This window comes from Ascaphus truei, chromosome 2 (assembly GCF_040206685.1).
Source record: "Ascaphus truei isolate aAscTru1 chromosome 2, aAscTru1.hap1, whole genome shotgun sequence".
NCBI classification, from domain to species: domain Eukaryota; kingdom Metazoa; phylum Chordata; class Amphibia; order Anura; family Ascaphidae; genus Ascaphus; species Ascaphus truei.
The window spans coordinates 98,658,747-98,680,600 of NC_134484.1; the positions used below are offsets into that span (position 1 = coordinate 98,658,747).

Sequence of the window (21,854 nt, forward strand, 5' to 3'; positions counted from 1 at the left end):
ATAAATAAAGTGTAGCCCTCTTTCCTGCTGATATAGAGAGACTACTAGTGCTGTAGTTAACTGCTGGCTCAGCGAGATCTGGGCCTCCGCTAACTGGGAGCCTGGGGTAACAATATGTACTTGGCAGCGCCTCCACTTGCCCAGGATCCCCAATAAGTAAGATTCCCCTGGACAAGAATAATGATAATAATCCACAACGTTGTAACCGTTTACTATTAATTGAATGCAGAGCATGAACATACACATATCACCCGTATAACAACAGTGCATACATATATATAGCAATACAATAATTAGATATTAGTGGCCTTGCCACACTCCACCTTGGAATAATGTCCTTTACCCACCACCTTGTGTCCAATGTACTGGACCAGTCCCTTGGTCATTTAACCCTCAGTGTCCCCAAAGAACCCTCCCCAAGGCGGGATCAGCGCCTGCAGGTACCGGTGTTGGTGCACTTATATACTACCTTCCTCCAGCAGCCGGTAACTGTACTTCGCAAAGGATCCGCCGATCCAGCGTAGTCTCTCACGAGTAGTTGCTCGACTCCAGCAGCTTGATCCCAAACCACTGTCAGCACAGCAGCGCAGGAAGAATACTGTGTCCCTGTCTGCTACTACAGTAAAGGGTATGCTGTCCCTATCTATGGCTGTTCCCTGCAGTACCACAAGCTGATGGTGACTCAGGGTCTGCACTAGGGCCTAAGGGGAATCTCTGGCCTATGCAGTGGGTCACTGACCCCCTGCAACACACACCTCCTCTCCCCTTGCTCCTCCAGGACCCTCTGCTAGCGTGGTCTCTCCCCCACGCTTCACTTTCCTGCCTGCCAGCAATCCCTTCACTCCTATTCGTTCCCTGGTGTCATGTGACTCTGCTGAGGCTCATGGGAATTGTAGTCCCACCTCAGAGCCTCCTCTCTATTGGCCAGCCGTTCGCGCTTACGCTGCGCATGCGCGACCTACCAGGGACGCCCCGCCGCACATATGCACTGCGCATGCGCAACTATCAAACATGGCGGCGCCCTATGCTTGTCGTTCCCCCACCCTCCTGAATTGCCAGCGGGTCTGCCGCTCATCACTACAGCACCCGCAACGGAGGTACAACGGGGGGGGGGGGGGTTGGGGCCAGGGGAACACCACTACAAAGGATTGCTCCTTTAAAACCATTCTGGAAAAACCGCTATTGGAATGAAATTTTATACTGAATTCCCATAACCTGAAGAGCCCACTTCTGATATGTTTACTGTGGCTATAGTGAAAGTACCATCCAACTTTGATCATGGCAATTCAGAAAAGCATACCCTATAAATGCAAACATTTTTCTACAGCACTTCAGAGAGCAAAAAGGCAGACATTATTCACATTCCCTGCACAAGCTTTTTTTGTCATAACTACAAAATGCCAGTTTTTCCATGATAACTTTCTTGAATCAATACCAGTCTTTTATTAAATATTCAATAGGCTTTATATTAACCAATTCCATGTTACATAGTTACATAGTGGATGAGGTTGAAAAAAGAAAGACACATGTCCATCAAGTTCAACCTATGCTAAATTTAGACAACAGATACTTTATCTTATATCTAGACTTCCTTATTGATCCAGAGGAAGGCAAATAAAAACCCCCAGTGTCATACAGTATCATCCAATGTTATCTCATAAGAGGAAAAATAAATTCCTTCCTGACTCCAAGGATTGGCAATCAGACTATTCCCTGGATCAACATTCTGCCCATCTTTACTTATTTGGTATATCCCTGTATACCTTTCCTTTCTAAAAAGATGTCCAACCTTTTTTTGAACAAATCTATTGTATCTGCCATCACAGTCTCCATGGGTAATGAATTCCACATTTTAACTGCCATTACTGTAAAGAACCCTTTCCTTTGTTGCTGGTGAAATCTCCTTTCCTCCAACCTTATGGGATGCCCCCGAGTCCTTTGTACTGCCCTTGGGATGAATAGTTCTATTGAACGCTCCCTTTACTGTCCCCGAATATATTTGTATATAGTTATCATATCCCCTCTTAAGACACCTCTTCTCATGCAAATAAATCTAATTTAGCTAGCCTCTTCTCATAAGTTAGGTTGTCCAACCCCTTTATTAATTTGGTGGCTCTTCTCGGCACTCTCTCTAGTTCCATAAAAAAAAATTCTAAGGAGTGGTGCCCAAAATTGTACTCCATATTCAAGGTGTGGTCTTACTAATGCTTTGTAAAGGGGCATCATTATGTTTACTTCCCTTCCATCCATTGCCCGTTTAATGCAAGATAAGATCTTGTTTGCCTTTGCAGCTACTGCCTGACTCTGGTACTATTGCTAAGCCTGCTGTCTACAAGCACTCCTAAATCCTTCTGCATCAAGGATTCCCCCATTTGTCCCCATTTAATTTGTAAATTACCTGTTTATTCTTGCTTCCCAAATGCATAACCTTACCTCATCTGCCATTTACCTGCCCAAGTTACCAGTCTCTCCAAGTCCTTCTGGAGAGAAATTACACCCTGCTCTGATTCTACTACCTTACACAATTTAGTATCATCAGCAAAGATGGAGACTTTGCTCTCGATCCCAACCTCAAGGTCATTAATAAACAAGTTAAAAAGCAGTGGTCTCAGTACCGATCCCTGAGGTACTCCACTCACGACCTTAGCCCAACCTGAAAAAGTTTCATTTATGCCAACCCTCTGTTGTCTGTCCTTCAACCAGTTTTCAATCCAAGTGCTTATATTTTTACTAAGTCAATTTGCTTTATTTTGTACACCAACCTCGTGTGGAACTGTATCAAATGCCTTTGCAAAATCTAGGTAGACTACATCAACTGCATTACCATGGTCCAAATTCCTACTCACCTCCTCAAAGAAACAAATAAGGTTAGTTTGGCATGATCTATCCTTCATAAATCCATGATGACTATTACTAATAATTTTGTTTTCCATTAGGTATTCCAGAATATTATCCCATATTAAACCTTCCAGTAGTTTTCCCTCTATTGAAGTCAGGCTTATAGGTCTGTAATTCCCCGGTTGTGATCTAGCTCCTTTTTTAAATATTGGCACCACATCTGCTTTACCCAATCTTGTGGTACTGAGCCTGTGGAAATGGAGTCCTTGAATATTAAATGTCATGTCTTTAAAAACAAAATGATGTATGAATTAGACAAACAATGAGTAATCAAGAGTCAGGGTATGTGCAAAAGTAAGTGAAACCCTGGTTTTATCAGCTAAATTAAAGGGGATAATTAGAATCAGGTGTTTAAATAATTAGGTAGATCTTCAGGTCTAGTTTGGGAGGCCCCACCCTATATAAAGATCAGAAACGTTGAGAGTTTGGTCTTCACCATACAGGTGTGTGAAAACACGTCATAACATGAAATGCAATCTCTGAGAACCTCAGAAAAGCCGTTATTGATGCTTATAAGTCTAGAAATGGTTACAAAACCATTTCTAAGCATTTGGGGCTCTACCAATCCACTGTCAGACAAATAGTGTACAAAAGGACAAAGATTAATACCATAATCACTCTACCCAGGAGAGGTCATCCTACCAATAGCTCTCCAAGAACAAACCAGCAAATCATCCAGAAAGTCACAAAGAACTCCAGAGTAACATCCTAGGATCTGCAAGCCACTGTTGCCTTGGCTAATGTGAGTGTTCACGACTCAACTATCAGAAAAGGGCATATTTCATTTTTGATTCACATCTTTGAAAGAGGACGAGCTATGAAATTACATTGCCGTGTACTAGTTTTGGGAAACTTTACGTGTTCGAAGAGGCCAGTTCTTCATATGTTGCAGATAAATCTTCATATAGATATTTGAAAGAACATCACAATTCAATACTTCTTAAATGTTTCACCCAAAAAATAAATAGAGCTGAAACTACACAAGTGGCATGCAAGATTGTATACATTTTGTGGTATAATAGTTACCTTGGTGAGAACAGAGTAGCCACATTGGGATTTAAATGCAGCAGTTCACTAAACTAGACTGTCTGTTCTCAAGAGCCAGACAAGTGATTCAGAATTTTCTTGGGAATCATACATAGTACCGGTGGGTTAACAAAGTTAAGAGAACGGCTATAATGACTTGGCTTTCAAGATGCTCCTAAAGAACTGTACGGAGTTTGTTTTTATCTTGGTATGATGCCAGGAAAAAATACCATGGTATAACCTCAATCTATCCCGAGAAGCCGATATAGAAGTGAAAGACTTTTTTTTTCTTCGGTGAACACATAGCAATAATTCGATGAACCGAATTAAAATTCCCCAATGCATGAATGCATTGTCAAAAAATGAATGCAATACAAGTATTTGTGGAGATAATTTAGTATTTCATAAAAAGCTACAATGGAAAAAGACATCGTACAATGTAATGGCACCCAACACATAATATAAATATGAATGTTGTGGGGTCATTCCACTGCTGGGCTAAGTCTTACAATTCCACTAGCAATTAACTAGGAATTTCCTGTAGCAGTCAGCAGCCCAATGCTTAGCCGTTTATTAGATCTCCATGCTTTATTGTTCCAAAGTAACCATTGATATGTGACAAAATGTCGATTTTACTGATGAATGCTATCTCTTTAAGAAAGGGAGCTCTGTAACAGAGTGCAAAGTTCAGGAATACAAGAAGCAGCAGCATGAGAGAGAGAAGGGAGGCAATTTGTAAGCATGTCTTGTTGGTTTTGAATACCAGTTTGAATGAGATAATTCTCTTTATTTTGATATCCAACTCTTAATTATGGAAACTTAAACAGCTAATAGTAAGGAGTTGTAAAAACTCGAGAAAAAATAAATAAAGCGTCAGGATACGGCACTTCAGAACCTGCAGACACATTGTAATCTACTTCAGTCTTCATCCAGTCCTTTCTTTATGCTGCTGTAAAAGTAAATATGTAGCATTCATGGTGCATGAGCTATAGAGACCATACACAAGTCTTTCATTTAGAAAACATCAATTGTTTGAGGAGTAAAGAGAATAGTCATGTAACCCTGTCCCGGCTAAGGGGCCCCACTTTTGTAGAACCTTTTGGTGGTCAGTCACTGGGGTATTCTCTCAAGGGTGGTATGCGGACAACCTCGTTCTTCAAAGACAGGGCAGCGAGCACAGGGAGGACAGGAAAGGATTAGAGGGAATTTTATAAAATTGGAAACTTATTAACAGTCTCTTACTAAATAGTAGGAATAACAATCATAAGCCATGTTCAATTTATTCCTAACTAGAATAGGCTCTATGCTTAAAAGGAGCCAAAGAGTGGGATGTCCCAGATACTTGACCCACAAATACATCTTCGGTTTGGGCAATACCTTGCTGCATCCCCTTGCTCTCAAAGCCTGGATCTTCCCGATTGAAGAACTTGTCTAACTTTGTGCACCACCTCAGCTAGCTCTGGGCAGGACTTGCTGCCCGCTCCAACTCCCCTCAATGTCACTTCTAGGGGGCTGTAGTGTGACTCAAAGCCAGTTGCAAACTGAAACCGGAATCATTAATTTAACTGGAAAACAAAACCCTGAAATTACTAGGAAAAGGGGAAGGTTTATTTATACTTCAACATAATCACCCTCCTCCCCAACCCCCAACTAGTTGACATTAATAGGAATCACTCTTAACCTATTATGAACCCATTATTAGCTACCCCAAACTTAAGGGTGGTTAATATAATTTATTCTTGATCATTAACTTAATTTCTCAAGTTAGATAAATTCCTCTTAGATCAGCAGGAAAGGGGCGAAAATGTAACATTTGACTTCCAGGCAGAACCATTTGATTAGCTTCTCCAAAAATACTGGACACAATGGTGAAAAGGTGCAACGCGCTCGAGACACACACACACACACACCTCTCCACTTTATGCTGTTTCCTCCTCTCCTTTGCCCCACCCCAGGCTCTTGACACCAGCTCCTGATTGGCTGCATTACCCAGCAACAGCCAATCAGAATGAAGGAAGCTGCCCAGCCCCCTGGTAACTACCCTGCTCAAGAAAATCCCACGCCCCCCCCCCCAAGCTTGTCAGGTCACTATGTCCAGAGAGGTAATACCGGACACACACAAGTTCAGTATTAACTCTAATTTTTTACTGGACGGAGTGTCCAAATACAGGACAGTCCGGTTCAATACTGGACACTTGGCAACCATAGACATTGTTAGCTACATAATCTACTAAACAAGGTTCCCTAAAACAAAGGGAAGGAAAAGCCAAGACATTTTCCATAAGTAAAATGTTCAATTTCCTCCCCGCCCATCAGGAAGCACCATTGGCTTTATTACAGCAATACAAGGAAGGGAGAATGGACACAGGAAAAGCAATTTTAATCTATTACAGCCAGCAGAACTTTTCTGCCAAAAGCTGCTTCTTGGGATGACTCTACATCCAGCTTGTAATCTCTCATGAAATTATGTATACTTTTCCTTGTAGCTGCATTGCAATTTTTTTCTGCAGACACCCGAGCTTTCTCTGCCCAGGACGTTGCTACTGCTCTTGTAGTGCGAGCTCTTAATCCTGTTGGAATCTCCATGTTGGATCTTTGATATGCTATCCCTATTGCTTGTATGATCCATCTTCCAATAGACCTTTTTCATGCCCTCTCCTTTACTTTTCCCTGAAAACAGGATGCAATGAGATATAGCGTTCCTTTGCTGAGAGGGTCTGTAACTCTCTGATTGTCCAGCCGATGTCAGTGCTATTAAGAATGCAGTCTTTAGTGAAAGGATCTTCAGATCTGCTTCTTGCAAAGGTACAAATGGTGTGGTACAGAACCTTCAACACTAGATTTAAATCCCATGCTGGTATTGGATCCAACTCTCGGACTGATATTTTGTATTGCACTGACAAACCTCTTTATGAGAGAGGTATAACCGCAATTGGTTGTAATGGGACTGGTCCAATAATACATTTTTACTATGGATGACTTAAAAAGTATGTGGTTACAATAACAGTATTTTCTCCCACAAATTTGAGAAGAAACCAGGAAGTGCTATAACCCTATAAAAAGCATGTAGATTTAAACCGGAGAACAGTTTCGAAACAAAAGCTAAGGATTAATGAAGGTAGGGGGAATTGCAAAAAGAGACTGATACTTCTTGTTGCTCGACAGCTGTACTCTCCCCTTACAAAGACATGCACAGAGGCATGAAAATCCAAACCTAAAAAAGGAGTTGTGGTTTCTCGGAGGGGGAAGAGAGTGTGTAGGGGAAATGCACAGATAAGAAACTCAGAAGTACCTTTTCATGTCAAGCACTGGTCTCCAAGGCTTGTTTCACCCCATTGTAACTGTTCATTCAGTGACACATGATTCTGGGTAATGACATGCCAGTTAACTCATAGAATGTTGTACAGTATAGCTTCCTATCCAACATTCTACGCACAGTTACAAAATGTAGTCAAATCACTCTCTATGGGTCATTAACTGTTTAAAACAAATAAATGCTGTGTAACACCCCTAGTGGGAATTACTATGTTCATTTATGAGGGTTCACTGTATGGGTAACTAGAATATAACTGTTCCTCATGTGACTGTGCAGAAACCTAGCCACGTCCACATTCTAGAAGGTGTCTAGACTGTCACATTGTATATGATGCCTGGGTAATATCTAAACCACTAACCCTGTAGGCATGATAACCAGTAATGTCACAAGGAGGTGTAAATAGTAGGGTAGAAACTTCTGGAACTCAGGTTCCTGGAGGGGTAACTGGAGAAGCCTCAAGTGTAAATAGGTTCCCTATAGGGAGATAGATGTACCCTTATTTGTTGTTTTGTAGTCAGGAAAGTACCCCCTGAAGTAAGGTCTATAGCTATGATAGGGAGTGTATAGGTTCCCATAGGGGAAGCCCGTGTCCCTTAGGAGTTGCCCTAAACTTAGCCCTGGAATACAGTTGGATCCACAATGACAGTAAGCACACTATACAATACTTGGATAATGATCCCGAGGGAATGAGGTGTAGTAAATGGCTAAAGAGACATCTCATGCTACCTCAGCACCAGATTGCTACAAGTGATATAAGCAGGACAGTGTGTGGGAAGGTGGAACCCCCAACTGCAACAAGTAAGGGTAGCCCAAACGGGGACCCTAGAAGTTCAGAAATGTATGGAATCAGTGTGATAGTGTGTGGCCCCTACACTAGTTCAAGGAAAAGCACATCAAAACGCATCAAGCAAAACATTAATAAAACCCATATGAGCCCATTCCATTAAAATCACCACTACCTCTTCCTTGATGTGGCATTTATCAGCCAATACCAATAATGAGGGTGAGGGGGGTGATGTGTGCAAATATTCAATGACTGAGAAAGTCAGAAAAAGGGGCGGAAAGGTTATGATAAGTATCCACTGTACAGTTCAACGGTCATCTTCCTTCTCCCCTACTTCTGCTTAGCATGCAAGCTCCAATGGGCTTAGTCTATCAATATTACACATTTAGTTATGCCTAGTTGTTAATGTCTTTCTTTCATTGCAATTAGAGATGTGTGAATGTAGTGGGGGGAAAGGGTGTGTGTGCCACACACGCACATTTTAAGTGAAATTTTTGTCTTTTATAACTGTTTGTCAAAGAAATTGTTTGTGATGGTGCTGTTTTTCATTAAACATCAAAACAGTTTGTGACAAAACGCAAAGAAGTGGCTATTTGCACTTCCATATTTATACTAACGGTGAATTCCTCATGTTTGTCTGTGTGTGCGTGACTGACCTGGGTGGGTGGGTGGGTGGTTGACTGACTGACCTGGGTGTGTGACTGACATGGGTGGCTGACTAACTTACTGACCTGGGTGGGTGACTGGTCCTGGACTGACTAATCTGGGTGGGTGGTAGACTGACTTACTGATCTGGGTGGGTAACTGACTTACTGACCTGGGTGGGTGACTGAGGCCCCCCTCCCTGGCGCTGTGAGTGGCCCAGAGCAGGAACCTCCCTTCCCCTCCACCCCCATCCCCGCCCCCCCACCCCCCACACGTGTCCATGGATCAGCGCTGTCTGCTTCTGGTGCAATTCTGCAGGAGAAAGAGAGAGCTGGCAACACTGACGGCCTCTTTTGCCAGGAGTGATGTCACGTCCGTCACCACTGACTTCCGTCTCCAATCAATGACTTTCACGCTGCTAAAGAAGTTTCGCTTCAAAATGTGTCATGTTTTTTTTCCACAATATCACATTTCTCAAAAATGGCAGTAAATCACCTGCAGACCACCTTTTAATGCTTGACCAACATTTTTTTGTCAAATGCAATTTTTTTCTGGCATTACCAACATTATTGATCACAATGATGCATCTTACCTGTCCTGTATCCTGTATTATTGAGATATACTGCAAAAGTGCGAGGTTCATGTATGGCTTGCCAGGATGGAGAGGAGCAGTTCTCGTTGTTTGTGTATATGTTGTGGTTGTGAACATATTTCCCTGTTAACATTGAGGAACGGGATGGGCAGCACATTGGGGTGGTCACAAAGGCATTGATGAATGACGCACCACCTTGTTCCATAATTTCTCTCGTCTTGTTCATCACCTGCAACGAACCTGAAATAAATAATACTCTTTGCTAATGTATATGCCATTTTATGTACATACACCAAATCACCATTCTACTAACTCCCAATTACCCCCAACCTTAAAGAAATTATATATGTATTGAGTGGATCTTCATGATACTTCCTTCATGGGATGAAAACATTGATATGTGCTGAGAAAGATCTCATCATAGGACTGAAATGTTTTTTTCACATTTTTATGGGAACGTTTTGTAATTCAACATAGAATCACATTTTTACAAAACAGCATTAAGCAACAGCGTGTAAGATTCATTGTAATGGAATCTCAGACACTACGTACTTGCATTGCTGGTCATTCTCGCTGGCCTCTTATTTATTCTCTCACCACTAAAACAAATATTGCGGTGCAAAGGTTAGCATGAATGGAGTAGGAGCCAACAAGATTTCCTGACCTCATCTTCAATGAGTTTGTGGGAAGGAGGCTCCATTCACATTCTAGGCAGGGCTTTCAGAGAAAAAAAACCAAGGGGGAATTTTTGTTTACGTACCACCTCCATAAGCTAGGTGACCAATATGGTAAGCACCCATACAAACCATGCTCAAGTTACATTTTCATACCCGCATTAAATAACTTGATTCAAACCACTGATTGTTATAGAAGTGCATTACACCACTCATGAAATGACAAGTGGGGTTCTTGGCCCTTCAGAGTTTGCAATTTGAATGGTAACAAATTTGAAAACAAACCCAAGCTTTTTGCCTTTTTGTGGACTATTAAAAGAATTCTGTAAACAAAATACATAATAATGAAGGTTGAATATAAAATATATGTCCATTCATTTTAACCTTTTGCTTAATGGTATACAGGCATGAGAAAAGTTGCAGTTGCTTCTGCATGCTTATTTTTTCTTACGATTTATTTACTGAAAATAAGCCCCAAACCTAAATTAAAAGTGCTTCTAAGATCTTCTCAGTAAGTGATCTGATTGCATGTAATTAGTGACATAATTGGAGTTCAGAAAATATTATATCTTAACACAGCTCCTTTGATAATACTCTTTGTAGCTTGAATGACAGACTGACTATCTACATTGGCAGTGCTCAGTCTCAGGCCTTTGCAGGGTGCTAGGTAGGTAAAGGCTGGTGTGGATGCTTGACTAGAACAAGAATGGGCACCAGGAACCTTTATAAACAAAACGCTGCTTTGTTTGACAGCGGTCAATAATCCTTCACAGACACTGACATGCTGGTTACCCTATGTTTCATATGATTATGTTAATATAATGTGTGTTTTTTAAATGTACCATATACTCACTAAGGAGATAGATTGTGTGCCCATAACTGGATTCACTTGTCATGTTTCAGTCTACACTACATGCTGATTACTTGACAAACTCATGACAAACAATATCACTCTGGATTTCCTCCCCCTCTGTAGCTCTCACTCCTATGCAGGGGAAGTACTTAAACTTGTTACCCAATGTAAAGAATTGTCAGTCTCTTGCATGGGTTAATAAAGCTCCACACTTGTCGAGTGGGCCGTTAACGCGTACACGTTGGGCTCCTGTGTTAGCAACCTGCTATTATGTATTGCACGCTTTCTCCATATCTATATGATCAGGAATGCAAAGAGAGCCTTCCGGTTGGGCCGGTCCAAACATACTCCAGGGTTACAATGCCAAGAACTTAGAACTCTGAAGAACCTGTTTCTAGACATTGGGTAGAGCTATATATACCCGCTATAGTGAGATCATGGGTCACAAGACAGGGCGACAAAGTGAGCCCACCCAACTAACCCATTAAGGCCGTTAACCCCATACTGAACTAGCAGACCCCATGATGGGGCTACAGTACAGTGAAGCAAGCAGCAGCAACAGGAGTCACCATATGAATTATGTAAAAACAGCTAGAATAAAAATATGTTTGGTAATTTCTGTTATTCATTGAACTTTGACCGTGCACTGTTAGTTTCCATGTGACTGCGTCTGATCAGCGTTAATGTCAGCTACGGCGACCCCCTGCTTCCCGAGATACTTGCAAAAGAAAAAACCCTGTCCAAAGAATGTCTCCCATGGTGGGGAGCTAGGCAGGAAGACCCCAGTTTACATGCACTCAGTAACCCTAACCATGATGAATATCATGTGTCAAAGATAGATAGGCTGAGCTAAAATGCATAGGAGGGGAGGATATACGTAATATACTGCCCTAGGTCTGGACATCTAATTGTCCCTGATGAACTTGCATCTCCCTACCATCAGAGACATTCTGTTGACTAGGTTTTTCTTTCGTTCATATCTATTCCCCTTTACTACGTTTATTATACCCAAGGTCGAGCAGGTACTACACCTTCCTTTGTTAGTCTGCTCCTGAGATGCTAACCTCGGAAGTGCCGTAGCATCTCAGACGTGACAAGTCTAGGCCATCAATATGGCAGCTTTAAATGGCCCGCATCTGGCGGGCCAACCGGAAGCCGTGACATCATCGCTTGCGGCTTCATATTGGCCCACGTGACACAGGAGATTTAAATTGTGCACCCCCATCCGAGATGAGTATCTTGGGAAGCAGGGGGTCCCCAGAGCTGAAATCAACACTGTTCAGCTGCAGAGACCCCCTGCTTCAAACCCATTTTTTTTTAAAATGCAAACAAATAGAAAAGTGTCACGAGTTGTGCTCCTTTTAACATTCATTTTGTAATTGGACACAAGCAAGCAAGCACTAGGCGACCTAGGCATTCACCGAGGGTGGCACATGTTGGGGGGTGGCAGCAGAGCAGGCTGCTTTCCCTGCAGCAGGTACTGCTATTCAGGTCAGTGGAAGGGAGTGAAAAAACACAGGGGGTGCACACACAAAGAGGGAGATGCGAGAGAGGTGGGGTGGGGGAGAGCGAAGGGGGGCAACAGAATGGAGAGGGAGAGAGAGAGAGGGGTCGAGAGAGAGGACAGGAGAGAGAGGATTGTGTCAGGCAAGACCAACCGAAATACAAAACCAACATTTGTTTTTTATGGGGGAGGCGGGAGCACACGGCTGAAGGTTTACCTGGGGTGCCAAATAACCTTGCACTGGCCCTAATAATGAATACTTAAATAACATTAAAAAAAAAAAATTTAAAACTCACCTAGCTCCACATCCTGGTCATCTGTGAGAACAAGGATAATGTTTGGTCTAATATTTTTCCTGTCCGGCTGTATACGTCCTCTGAGTCGGGTTGCTTTGAGTGTTGAGCAAAGGCTTGCCAGCAGCTCCATACCGAGCACAAGGAAAAAAAGTGCAAAACCCTTCATTGTATGACAGTCAATGACCTTGATGTAAGAAAATGATGCCGAATGTCTCGTCTATTTCTTGTAGGCAGTTCTGTGGGTGAAAAAAATATATATATTACATATTACACATCCCTCCTCCCCTGACGAAGTGAAGATCGGCTTCACCAAACTTCCGTAGGAACTTTCTGATGACGTCATGTCGATGGCGCCATAACGGAGGTAGCGAGATCAGGTCGTATGGCGATATCAATGTATAGTATAACATATGATAGCTCAAACAGAGAACTTTAGCAGGAGCGTGTTTAAGAGCAGTATTTGTTCTAATTAAACGTGTCTTGTGAATACTGAGCTAAGCATGTGAATATATGCCAATATGCAAAGCTAGTGATACTAAATGTAAATGTATCTGTATCCACTTATGTCTCTGCATTTTTTCCATAGACTAACTGTGATCTGTAATTCTATTACCATCTTTACAACTATACCATACTGCTCAAGTGTTAATGTATATTTAGAGTCATTAAGGTATAAAAGGGTGACACTGGTCATTGTTTTATTATTCTGACAACCCAAATTATTGAGGAACCAACCAGGAGAGGGGCAATACTGGATTTGGTCATATCAAACAATGTAGAAGTAATAACAAATATTCAAGTCCTGGAACATTTGGGTAACAGTGATCATAACATGGTCTCATTTGAAATAAATTATCAAAAAATAGATTTATTGGGTTCAACAAAGACCTTAAACTTTAGAAAGGCAGATTTTAATAAACTGAGGTCTAATTTAGTAGTAATACAATGGGATGATGTTTTTGCAAGGAAAAATGTAGAAGATAAATGGGCAGTCTTTAAAACATTGTTAGAAAAGCATACTTATCAGTGTATACCCTTGGGTAATAAGTATAAAAGAAATAAGTCAAAACCAATGTGGCTAAATAAACAGGTAGGGGAGGAAATGGATAAGAAGAGGAAGGCGTTTAGATTCTTTAAGTCAGAAGGGACGGAGACATTGTATCAGAATTATAAGGAATGTAACAAAAATTGCAAAAGGGCAATCAAATTAGCAAAAATGGATAATGAAAAAAGGATTGCAATAGAAAGTAAGGTCAATCCTAAAAAAATCTTTAAGTACCTTAATAACAAAAAAATGAGAAACGAAAATATAGGACCCTTTCAGTGTGAGATGGGTAGGCAGATTATTGGAGATAAGGAAAAAGCAGAGGTATTAAACAAATTCTTTGCCTCTGTGTTTACCAGGGAAGAATCATGTTCAATAGTAGTGCCGCAGGAGGAAACCACAACCTCCATATTAATGAACAATTGGTTAACTGAGGAAGAAGTTCATAAGCGACTTGAAAAAATTAAAGTAATTAAGGCACCTGGCCCCGATGGCATACATCCAGAGTTCAGCTCAGTAATAGCAAAACCATTATATTTAATATTCAAGGACTCCATTTCCACAGGCTCAGTACCACAAGATTGGCGTAAAGCAGATGTGGTGCCTATATATATATAAAAAAGGAGCTAGATCACAACCGGGAAATTACAGACCTGTAAGCCTGACTTCAATAGTAGGGAAACTACTTGAAGGTTTAATACGGGATAATATTCAGGAATATCTAATGGAAAACAAAATTATTAGTAATAGTCAGCATGGATTTATGAAGGATATTCTTGCTAAACTAACCTTATTTGTTTCTTTGAGTAGGTAAGTAGGAATTTAGACCTGGGTAATGCAGTTGATGTGGTCTACTTAGATTTTGCAAAGGCTTTTGATACGGTTTCACACAAGAGGTTGGTGTACAAAATAAAGAAAATTGGACTCGGTAATAATATATGCACCTGGATTGAAAACTGGTTAAAGGACAGACAACAGAGGGTTGTCATTAATGGAACTTTTTCAGGTTGGGCTAAAGTCGTGAGTGGAGTACCTCAGGGATCGGTACTGGGACCCCTGCTTTTTAACTTGTTTATTAATGACCTTGAGATCGAGAGCAAAGTCTCCATCTTTGCTGATAATACTAAATTGTGTAAGGTAATAGAATCAGAGTAGGATGGAATTTCTCTTCAGAAGGACTTGGAGAGACTGGAAACGTGGGCAGGTAAATGGCAGATGAGGTTTAATACAGATAAATGTAAGGTTATGCATTTGGGATGCAAGAATAAAAAGGCGGCTTACAAATTAAATGGAGATATATTAGGGGAATCCTTGATGGAGAAGGATTTAGGAGTGCTTGTAGACAGCAGGCTTAGCAATAGTGCCCAATGTCATGCAGCAGCTGCAAAGGCAAACAAGATCTTATCTTGCATCAAATGGGCAATGAATGGAAGGGAAGTAAACATAATTATGCCCCTTCACAAAGCATTAGTAAGACCACACCTTGAATATGGAGTACAATTTTGGGCACCAATCCTAAGAAAAGACATTATGGAACTATAGAGAGTGCAGAGAAGAGCCACCAAATTAATAAAGGGGATGGACAATCTATGAGGAGAGGCTAGCTAAATTAGACGTCTCTTTTCTAATGTAAATAAATCTAAGAGGGGATATGGATAACTATATACAAATATATTCGGGGACAATACAAGGAGCTTTCAAAAGAACTATTCATCCCACGGGCAGTACAAAGGACTCGGGGCCATCCCTTAAGGTTGGAGGAAAGGAAATTTCCCCAGCAACAAAGGAAAGGGTTCTTTACAGTAAGGGCAGTTAAAATGTGGAATTCATTACTCATGGAGACTGTGATGGCAGATACAATAGATTTGTTCAAAAAAAGGTTGGACATCTTTTTAGATGGGAAAGGTATACAGGGATATACCAAATAAGTAAACATGGGAAGGTTGTTGATCCAAGGATTAATCCGATTGCCAATTCTTGGAGTCAGGAAGGAATTAATTTTTCCCCTTAATGGGTTTTTTTGTTTGCCTTCCTCTGGATCAATAAGTATAGATATAGGATAAAGTTCCTGTTGTCTAAATTTAGCATAGGTTGAACTTGATGGACCTATGTCTTTTTTCAACCTCATCTACTATGTAACTACTATGTAATATATGTAATATGCCTCTCTAGTTTAAAGTGTTTATTTAGAGCGCCTATGGCACAATAAACTCACTATGTCATTTATGAATATAGTGGGCCATATTCAACCTATTGATGGTATTATGAGAGTACTGTCAAACAACAAATATGTATTAACACTTTGCCAAACACTAATAACACCAGGAGGTGTATAATAGTAGTGGTTACCAACTGATTAGTATAGAGTGTATCTTTATCCCATTTAGTGGGAGGTTCAGCAGTTCATCAATACAACTGTGTTTTGAATCAAGATAAGAGGTGTTGACTGGTTACACATCAGTATTGGTTGTTATTATCAATCAATACTGCTTTACCACTTATTTGTCAGAAATAATCACTATTACCGCAATAACTGCTAGAATAGAATAGAGATTCTGCTGTAATTATAACGGATACCACTCTTAATTGCATGGCCTATACCAACTACGTTTGGGAATAATATTAATGGTCAGCAATTTTGAGATGCTCCTCCCTTTGGGGATTTTAATTATATTTTAATTATCACTGTAAATACATCACACACATCTTTGTTTAGATAAATAAAACTTTATTATTTTTTTTAACACATTTTTTGTTCCAGTCAGTGGTACATAAGGTGTATTGAATATCCTGTTCATTAGGAATTATCAATTCTGATGATTTCATCATGTTTAACAAACACTAATGTGTACTTTGAGTGCAATTGGAAGGGATCTAGTGTGAGAGCTGCACCTCATACAACAAGTTGTTACATAATTGGTAAATATATTAGAGGGGGCACCGTCTCTCGCAATTGTGTTTGAAATCATTTTTTGTATTTTGGTTTTGGCAAAAAACAACTTGAGTTGTTTTTGATTTTTGCCAAATTATGGGGAAAAACTCCATATGAGCAGGCAAATGCTTAAATAAATATAAAATTCTAAAACAATTAGGAAGCTAAAAATAATAAGTGAAAACGTTTTATATATAAAAACACAGATTTGGGCACTTGGTCTGGTGCTCTGATTTTAAATAGTTTGGGGTTTTGGTTTTGGAATTGAAGGTTCTGGTTTTAAAGTTTTAATTGCATAGTGTATTTTTGTCACATTGGAAGTAGCTTTGGGCATCTTTGATTGTTTTTTGTTGTATACATTTAGCAACGCCCACTAGAACTCCTTTTGACACACACACACACACACACACACACACACACACACACACACACACACACACACACACACACACACACACACACACACACAGTGGTAATGTTTGAGGTTTCTCAGAGCTTGTTGGGTATCTGTGTGTTTTGCTCAACTCTACTAATTATCTTTACATTGATCAGCTAGTTTACAATCCCGGGTATATTTTGTGTGCCTCAAAACTGGTGCATGAGACGGGATCTGTTTTTATCTAAGAAAACTAAATCCTATTGAACATATCGTAGTGGGATTAATTCCTTTAATGAATATCATTCTGTTTTTACACAAGCTCTGCACCAGATGAAAACTTTATTGAAAGAAACTTTTTGAATATGTTTACAGTAATTCAACAAGATTACATCAAGCTTGTATAACTAGCAGATCAGAGGGAGATAAAAAAAAGAAACAACAAAAAAACAAATGCAGTACTGTACCTTGGTGAAGAGCATCGGTAAGTTGGGATCTATAAAGGGAAAAAAAAAAGTTCAAAACATATCTCCTAAAATAATATTAACTTTTGCAAAAAGGAAAACATAAGTGTTGTGCTGTCATTTCAAGAAACACAATTACATGTATATATTATGTTGTGGTGTTCACAAAACATATTTAGAGTTTTTAGTAAGCATATTAAAAAAAAAACTGAGAACTGTGCACTTACAATAAGTAAAGTGCAATACAATTTACAGAGCTACCGAGTTATACAGTAACTACCCTGGCAGAGAACACATGCACTTTTATTCATCTTTACATTCAAGAGGTCCGAACAATGCTGCAGCGTTTACGAGTGACAGTTTTAGTTATGTAGCGCTATCCCCCCCCCCCTTCCCCACCCCCCTCCTGGGAGATCTTGCCCTGGCTACATGTCTGTGTGGTGCTGGTTACCTGTGAGGGTCCAGGAGAGATGAGCTTCTGCGATGATCAGGACAGGCTTTTTGGTGATCCTCATGTTCTTATCTTGGTGTCATCAGCGCCTCCTGTCGCAGTAGGATTCAGGGATCCTGAAGACAGTCCCCACCACGGCAGACCTCTCTCATACTCCTACCCAATAGACTGTTCCTTAGGCAGGAGTATATAAAAAGGGATTTTTATTCAGGCAGCCACTGCAGATGTCATTACAGTGTATGCCTTGTTTTGGAGAATGGGTTCTAGACCCCTGGATGGTGCTGGCCTTCTGGTAATATTGAGGCCTAGTGCTCTGCACAGTTCTTGGGCTACATGTCTCTACCCCACGAGGGGAAGAGCTCAACTCCACTTCTTACTCCAGGAGGGGAAGGGCTCCACTGACACAATTTGGAACACTTCCTCTCTAAGGCCTTGGCCATGTTTACCGCTTGCTGGCGGAAGCGTGCTGACGCGCGCTCCCGCTCAGCACTGAGCCCCTATAGCCGCAATTAGAGCGGCTTTAGTAGGGGCTCACCTGCGCTTCCGCGCGCTTGCAGAAGCGCAGGTCTTAGGGGAATTTAAAATTCCCCCGCTTGCCGGCGCGACAGGCCGGTCACGTGAGCGGTTCGCCCGATGAGGGCGAACCAGCTCCGTGATGTCACTGGCCCGCCCCCGGCCAGTGACGTGCCTGCCCCCAGCCCGCCCCCTTACGGCGAGCAGGACAAGCAACCGCAAGGCCAGGGAAAGCACCCGCTTTCCCTGAGCCTCAGCGCGCATCAGCACGCCAGCGGTAAGCATGTCCAAGGCCTAAGGCTCAGAGGGGGAGGGCACAGGGTTTGCACCATGATGGGTGAATGGGAGTCTGTGTGCAACCAAAGTTACACAGAGAGGCAGCATGAGGAGGGGTAAACCCACAGGACAGCCTGTCACTGACTGTAGCAATCAGAACTTACGTGACAGGAAGGCAGAAAGATAGTCTGGACCAGCCATGGCTATACTCTCCTCTTAGGTGAAATTCCCATGTTCTCAGTGGGATCGAATGTGGGCATTATCCAGTAACCTGGAGCCTGCAATAAAGAAACAGGTTACAGCAGATGTCACAACATAACCGATAACACAGTATACAGACGCTATGGACCCATACCATCAACTGCTTACAGCGATGATGATAGAACAATGCTTCCAATGGGAAGAATTTAATCCCTACTTATAGTATTTAGGATCAGGTATCTTTACAACTCGCACATCAAACATCTTGGTCCAGATGCACCTTAGGAGGACCAGGACTTCCACTCTGTCCTTATAAATGCATGTACCCACTAACCACTCTTCCATGATGGAACATATTTTGGATTCATTTATGAATCTCTTCTCAGAAGTCTCAGCCTTGAGATATTTTAAGACAGCCTGCTTAAGGCAATCATGACGGTTAGTCTCAATTTCTTCCATGATCGGCTCGGGTACATACGGGAACTAATACCCGTGAGACTGACGGTACCTGTGTAGCATGGCCCGGTCAGCTCTACTAAATTTAAATTTTAATATGCAGCAGGGGCAAAAACTATTATCCACCACTTGGCCAGATATAATGGAGGGGGTCATAGCACAGTTCGGAACAGGGGTGGCCTGGGCCAAAACAGTGGGACTAAAGGCCAAGGGTCGAGGCCTAGGATTGTCCCGGATAAAACGCTCTGGATTGGGCTTACCCTTAGAGGGTAAGATGTAGGGGCTGGTGATGGGGCATGGGCAAAGGGTGCCAGTAAACTGGGCCTATCAATGTCCATGACCAGTCCAGTATTGGCAAGCTTGGGCGACCAATTCCTCGTAGCGGGGTCTTTGGTGGGGCAGGGGCAGTTGTGAACTGTCCATCAGTCACCCCAGGAAGTACTGGATCTAGTTCTGCAGCTGCCATCTTGATAACGTCATCATTGATGGCCATCCTAACAAGATCTCCAGGCAGGCACAAGTTCGGCGGCGGCAATCACGTCACGTTCGGCAGTGGCACATCAAACAAGGCCCCGTCTGGCTCCTCGTTTGGATAGGCTGCAGCAGACTCCTGTTGGAAGAAAGACGTGGGAGCCTCACCCATCCGAAGGTAAGGGACGTCTTCTGGCTTCACCGCGGACGGGTCTTTCACAGCGCCGCATCTTCCTCGGGTGTGGGGCTCCTCCGGGGCTCCAGATACACCACAGCCTTCTGGACGGATGCCTCTGGACTCAGTCACAGGACACAGGTTGGTGAGGGTCTTTTCTCCACAGGTTCCGAATGGCTGATATCTTCTTCTGAGGAAGGCAAGGATACCGCCTCTGGGCCACCCCGCGATCCCGGGTGGCCATTGGCACAGAGCTTGCCCGCTCCTGCACCACCAGGGGAAGCGCACCCAACACACCCGGGGCAGTCAACTCCCCCTCCCTGTGCACCAACACCGTTTCTGGTCCTGGAACCATCAGGAGGCCATCTCAGGCACAGGAACGCTGGGCCCTTGGTTAGCTCAATGTAGGACACATATGCCCAAGTTTGGTTCAGCCATGTACATTTCAGAGTAGGCCGCATCCAATAGCAGTAGAGCCTGGTCGTAGGCCAAAGTAGGTACCGTTGGCACAAGGCCATGTGGGCATCTGGGCGCGATTGTCATGGCACTCAGACCCACAATATTAGTGGCAGCAGGGTAGAACTCTTCAGGGGCCATACCGGTTGGTGTGGAGTCCAGTTCGATCAGGTGGAAAACGTTGGCGGGCCCAGGGCTGGCAGGCCGCATGAACAGGGCCCCGCAGTGCTGACACCACGCGGTAGGACTGGTGTCGACTCTTGGAAGATGGCAGTTGGGGCACACACAGCGCAGGTGGTGTTGCCCATTGACCAGGACTACCAGGTAGCCCCCTGGCACGTAGTAGTTCGTCAGTTCCAACTCAGACATTTTCCTTTTCCCTTAGATGAGGTAGAATAATAAGCAGCAGTTAAGCAAGGCACTCTTTCTCTAACTCAGCTCCGTGGAACGTAAGTAAGGCAGGGTGTGGTGGATCTCCTATTGGTTCTTGGGTGTTGTCCCTCCCCTAGGTGGAATATAGAACAGGGGCAGGGTGGATCAAGGCGTGACCTGGCTCCGGCTGAGCCAGTCATAGTGATGTGCGCGGTTAGCTTTTTTTGCAGCCGAATAGCTTGCAACTAATTTTTGCAGAAACTTGTAACTTGCTTTGCAAGCCCATGTGGTCCCGTGGTCCACTCGGAGGAAACACCATTTTGTTTGCGCAGCACATGCGGTAGACTCCTAGTACAGGAACCATCATTATGAGCAGCCTTTACATAGTCCATGATAACATTTAGGCACACAGGGTCCCTGGCGACGTCTCAGGGGCCCGTTCCTTACATTTTGAATTGTAGGCAGCTAGAAGGGTACACGCTCCCTGGATTTCCAGTCAGGGTGTGCCCCAACCACCGTTCTGAAGTTAGATAGAGGGTACATGCTCCCTGGACAATTTCTCACAGGGTGCACCCCAAAAGCACATTTCAGGTACCCAGGGTCTCCAACAACAACTGAAAGGGCTCTGGTGAAGCATCAGGAGCCCGGCCCCAAACCCTCCTGTGCTGCACTGCTGCAAATTTTATAAAAGCCTGCCATGTTGCTACATCTCATCAGCGCCTCCATTTGTACTGCGGTTTCTTTACAACCCCCCCCCCCCTCCTGGGAGATATTGCCCTGGCTACAGGTCTGTGTGGTGCTGAATACCTGTGAGGGTCCAGGAGAGATCTGTTTCCCCTTATCATCACGGAAGCTCAACAGGCTTTTGGAGATCATGTTCTTATCTGGGTGTCATTGGCACCTCCGGTCGCAGTAGGCTTCAGGGATCCTGAAGACAGTCCCCACCACGACAGACTTCTCTCATACTCCTACCCAATAAACTGTTACTTAGGCAGGAGTATATAAAAAGGGATTTTTATTCAGGCAGCCACTGCAGATGTCATTACAGCGTATATATACCTTGTATTGGAGAATGGGT

General features: G+C 42.7%; 1 protein-coding gene across 6 annotated transcripts in view; it reads right to left on the minus strand.

Moving 5' to 3' along the window:
- SULF1 (sulfatase 1) overlaps positions 1-21,854 on the minus strand; it is a 156,458-nt gene that overhangs the window by 71,190 nt on the left and 63,414 nt on the right. For 4 of the 6 annotated variants that reach the window (XM_075583731.1, XM_075583733.1, XM_075583754.1 and 1 more), the window contains exons 2-4: positions 17,409-17,437; positions 12,589-12,824; positions 9,262-9,501 (exon numbers count right to left, since the gene is read on the minus strand). In XM_075583731.1, coding sequence (XP_075439846.1) covers positions 9,262-9,501; positions 12,589-12,754 — 406 coding nt within the window. In that variant the 5' untranslated portion in view covers positions 12,755-12,824; positions 17,409-17,437. Of the gene's footprint in view, positions 1-9,261; positions 9,502-12,588; positions 12,825-17,408; positions 17,438-21,854 lie in introns of those variants that run through there. The other 2 variants (XM_075583736.1, XM_075583741.1) reach the window with 2 other exon arrangements.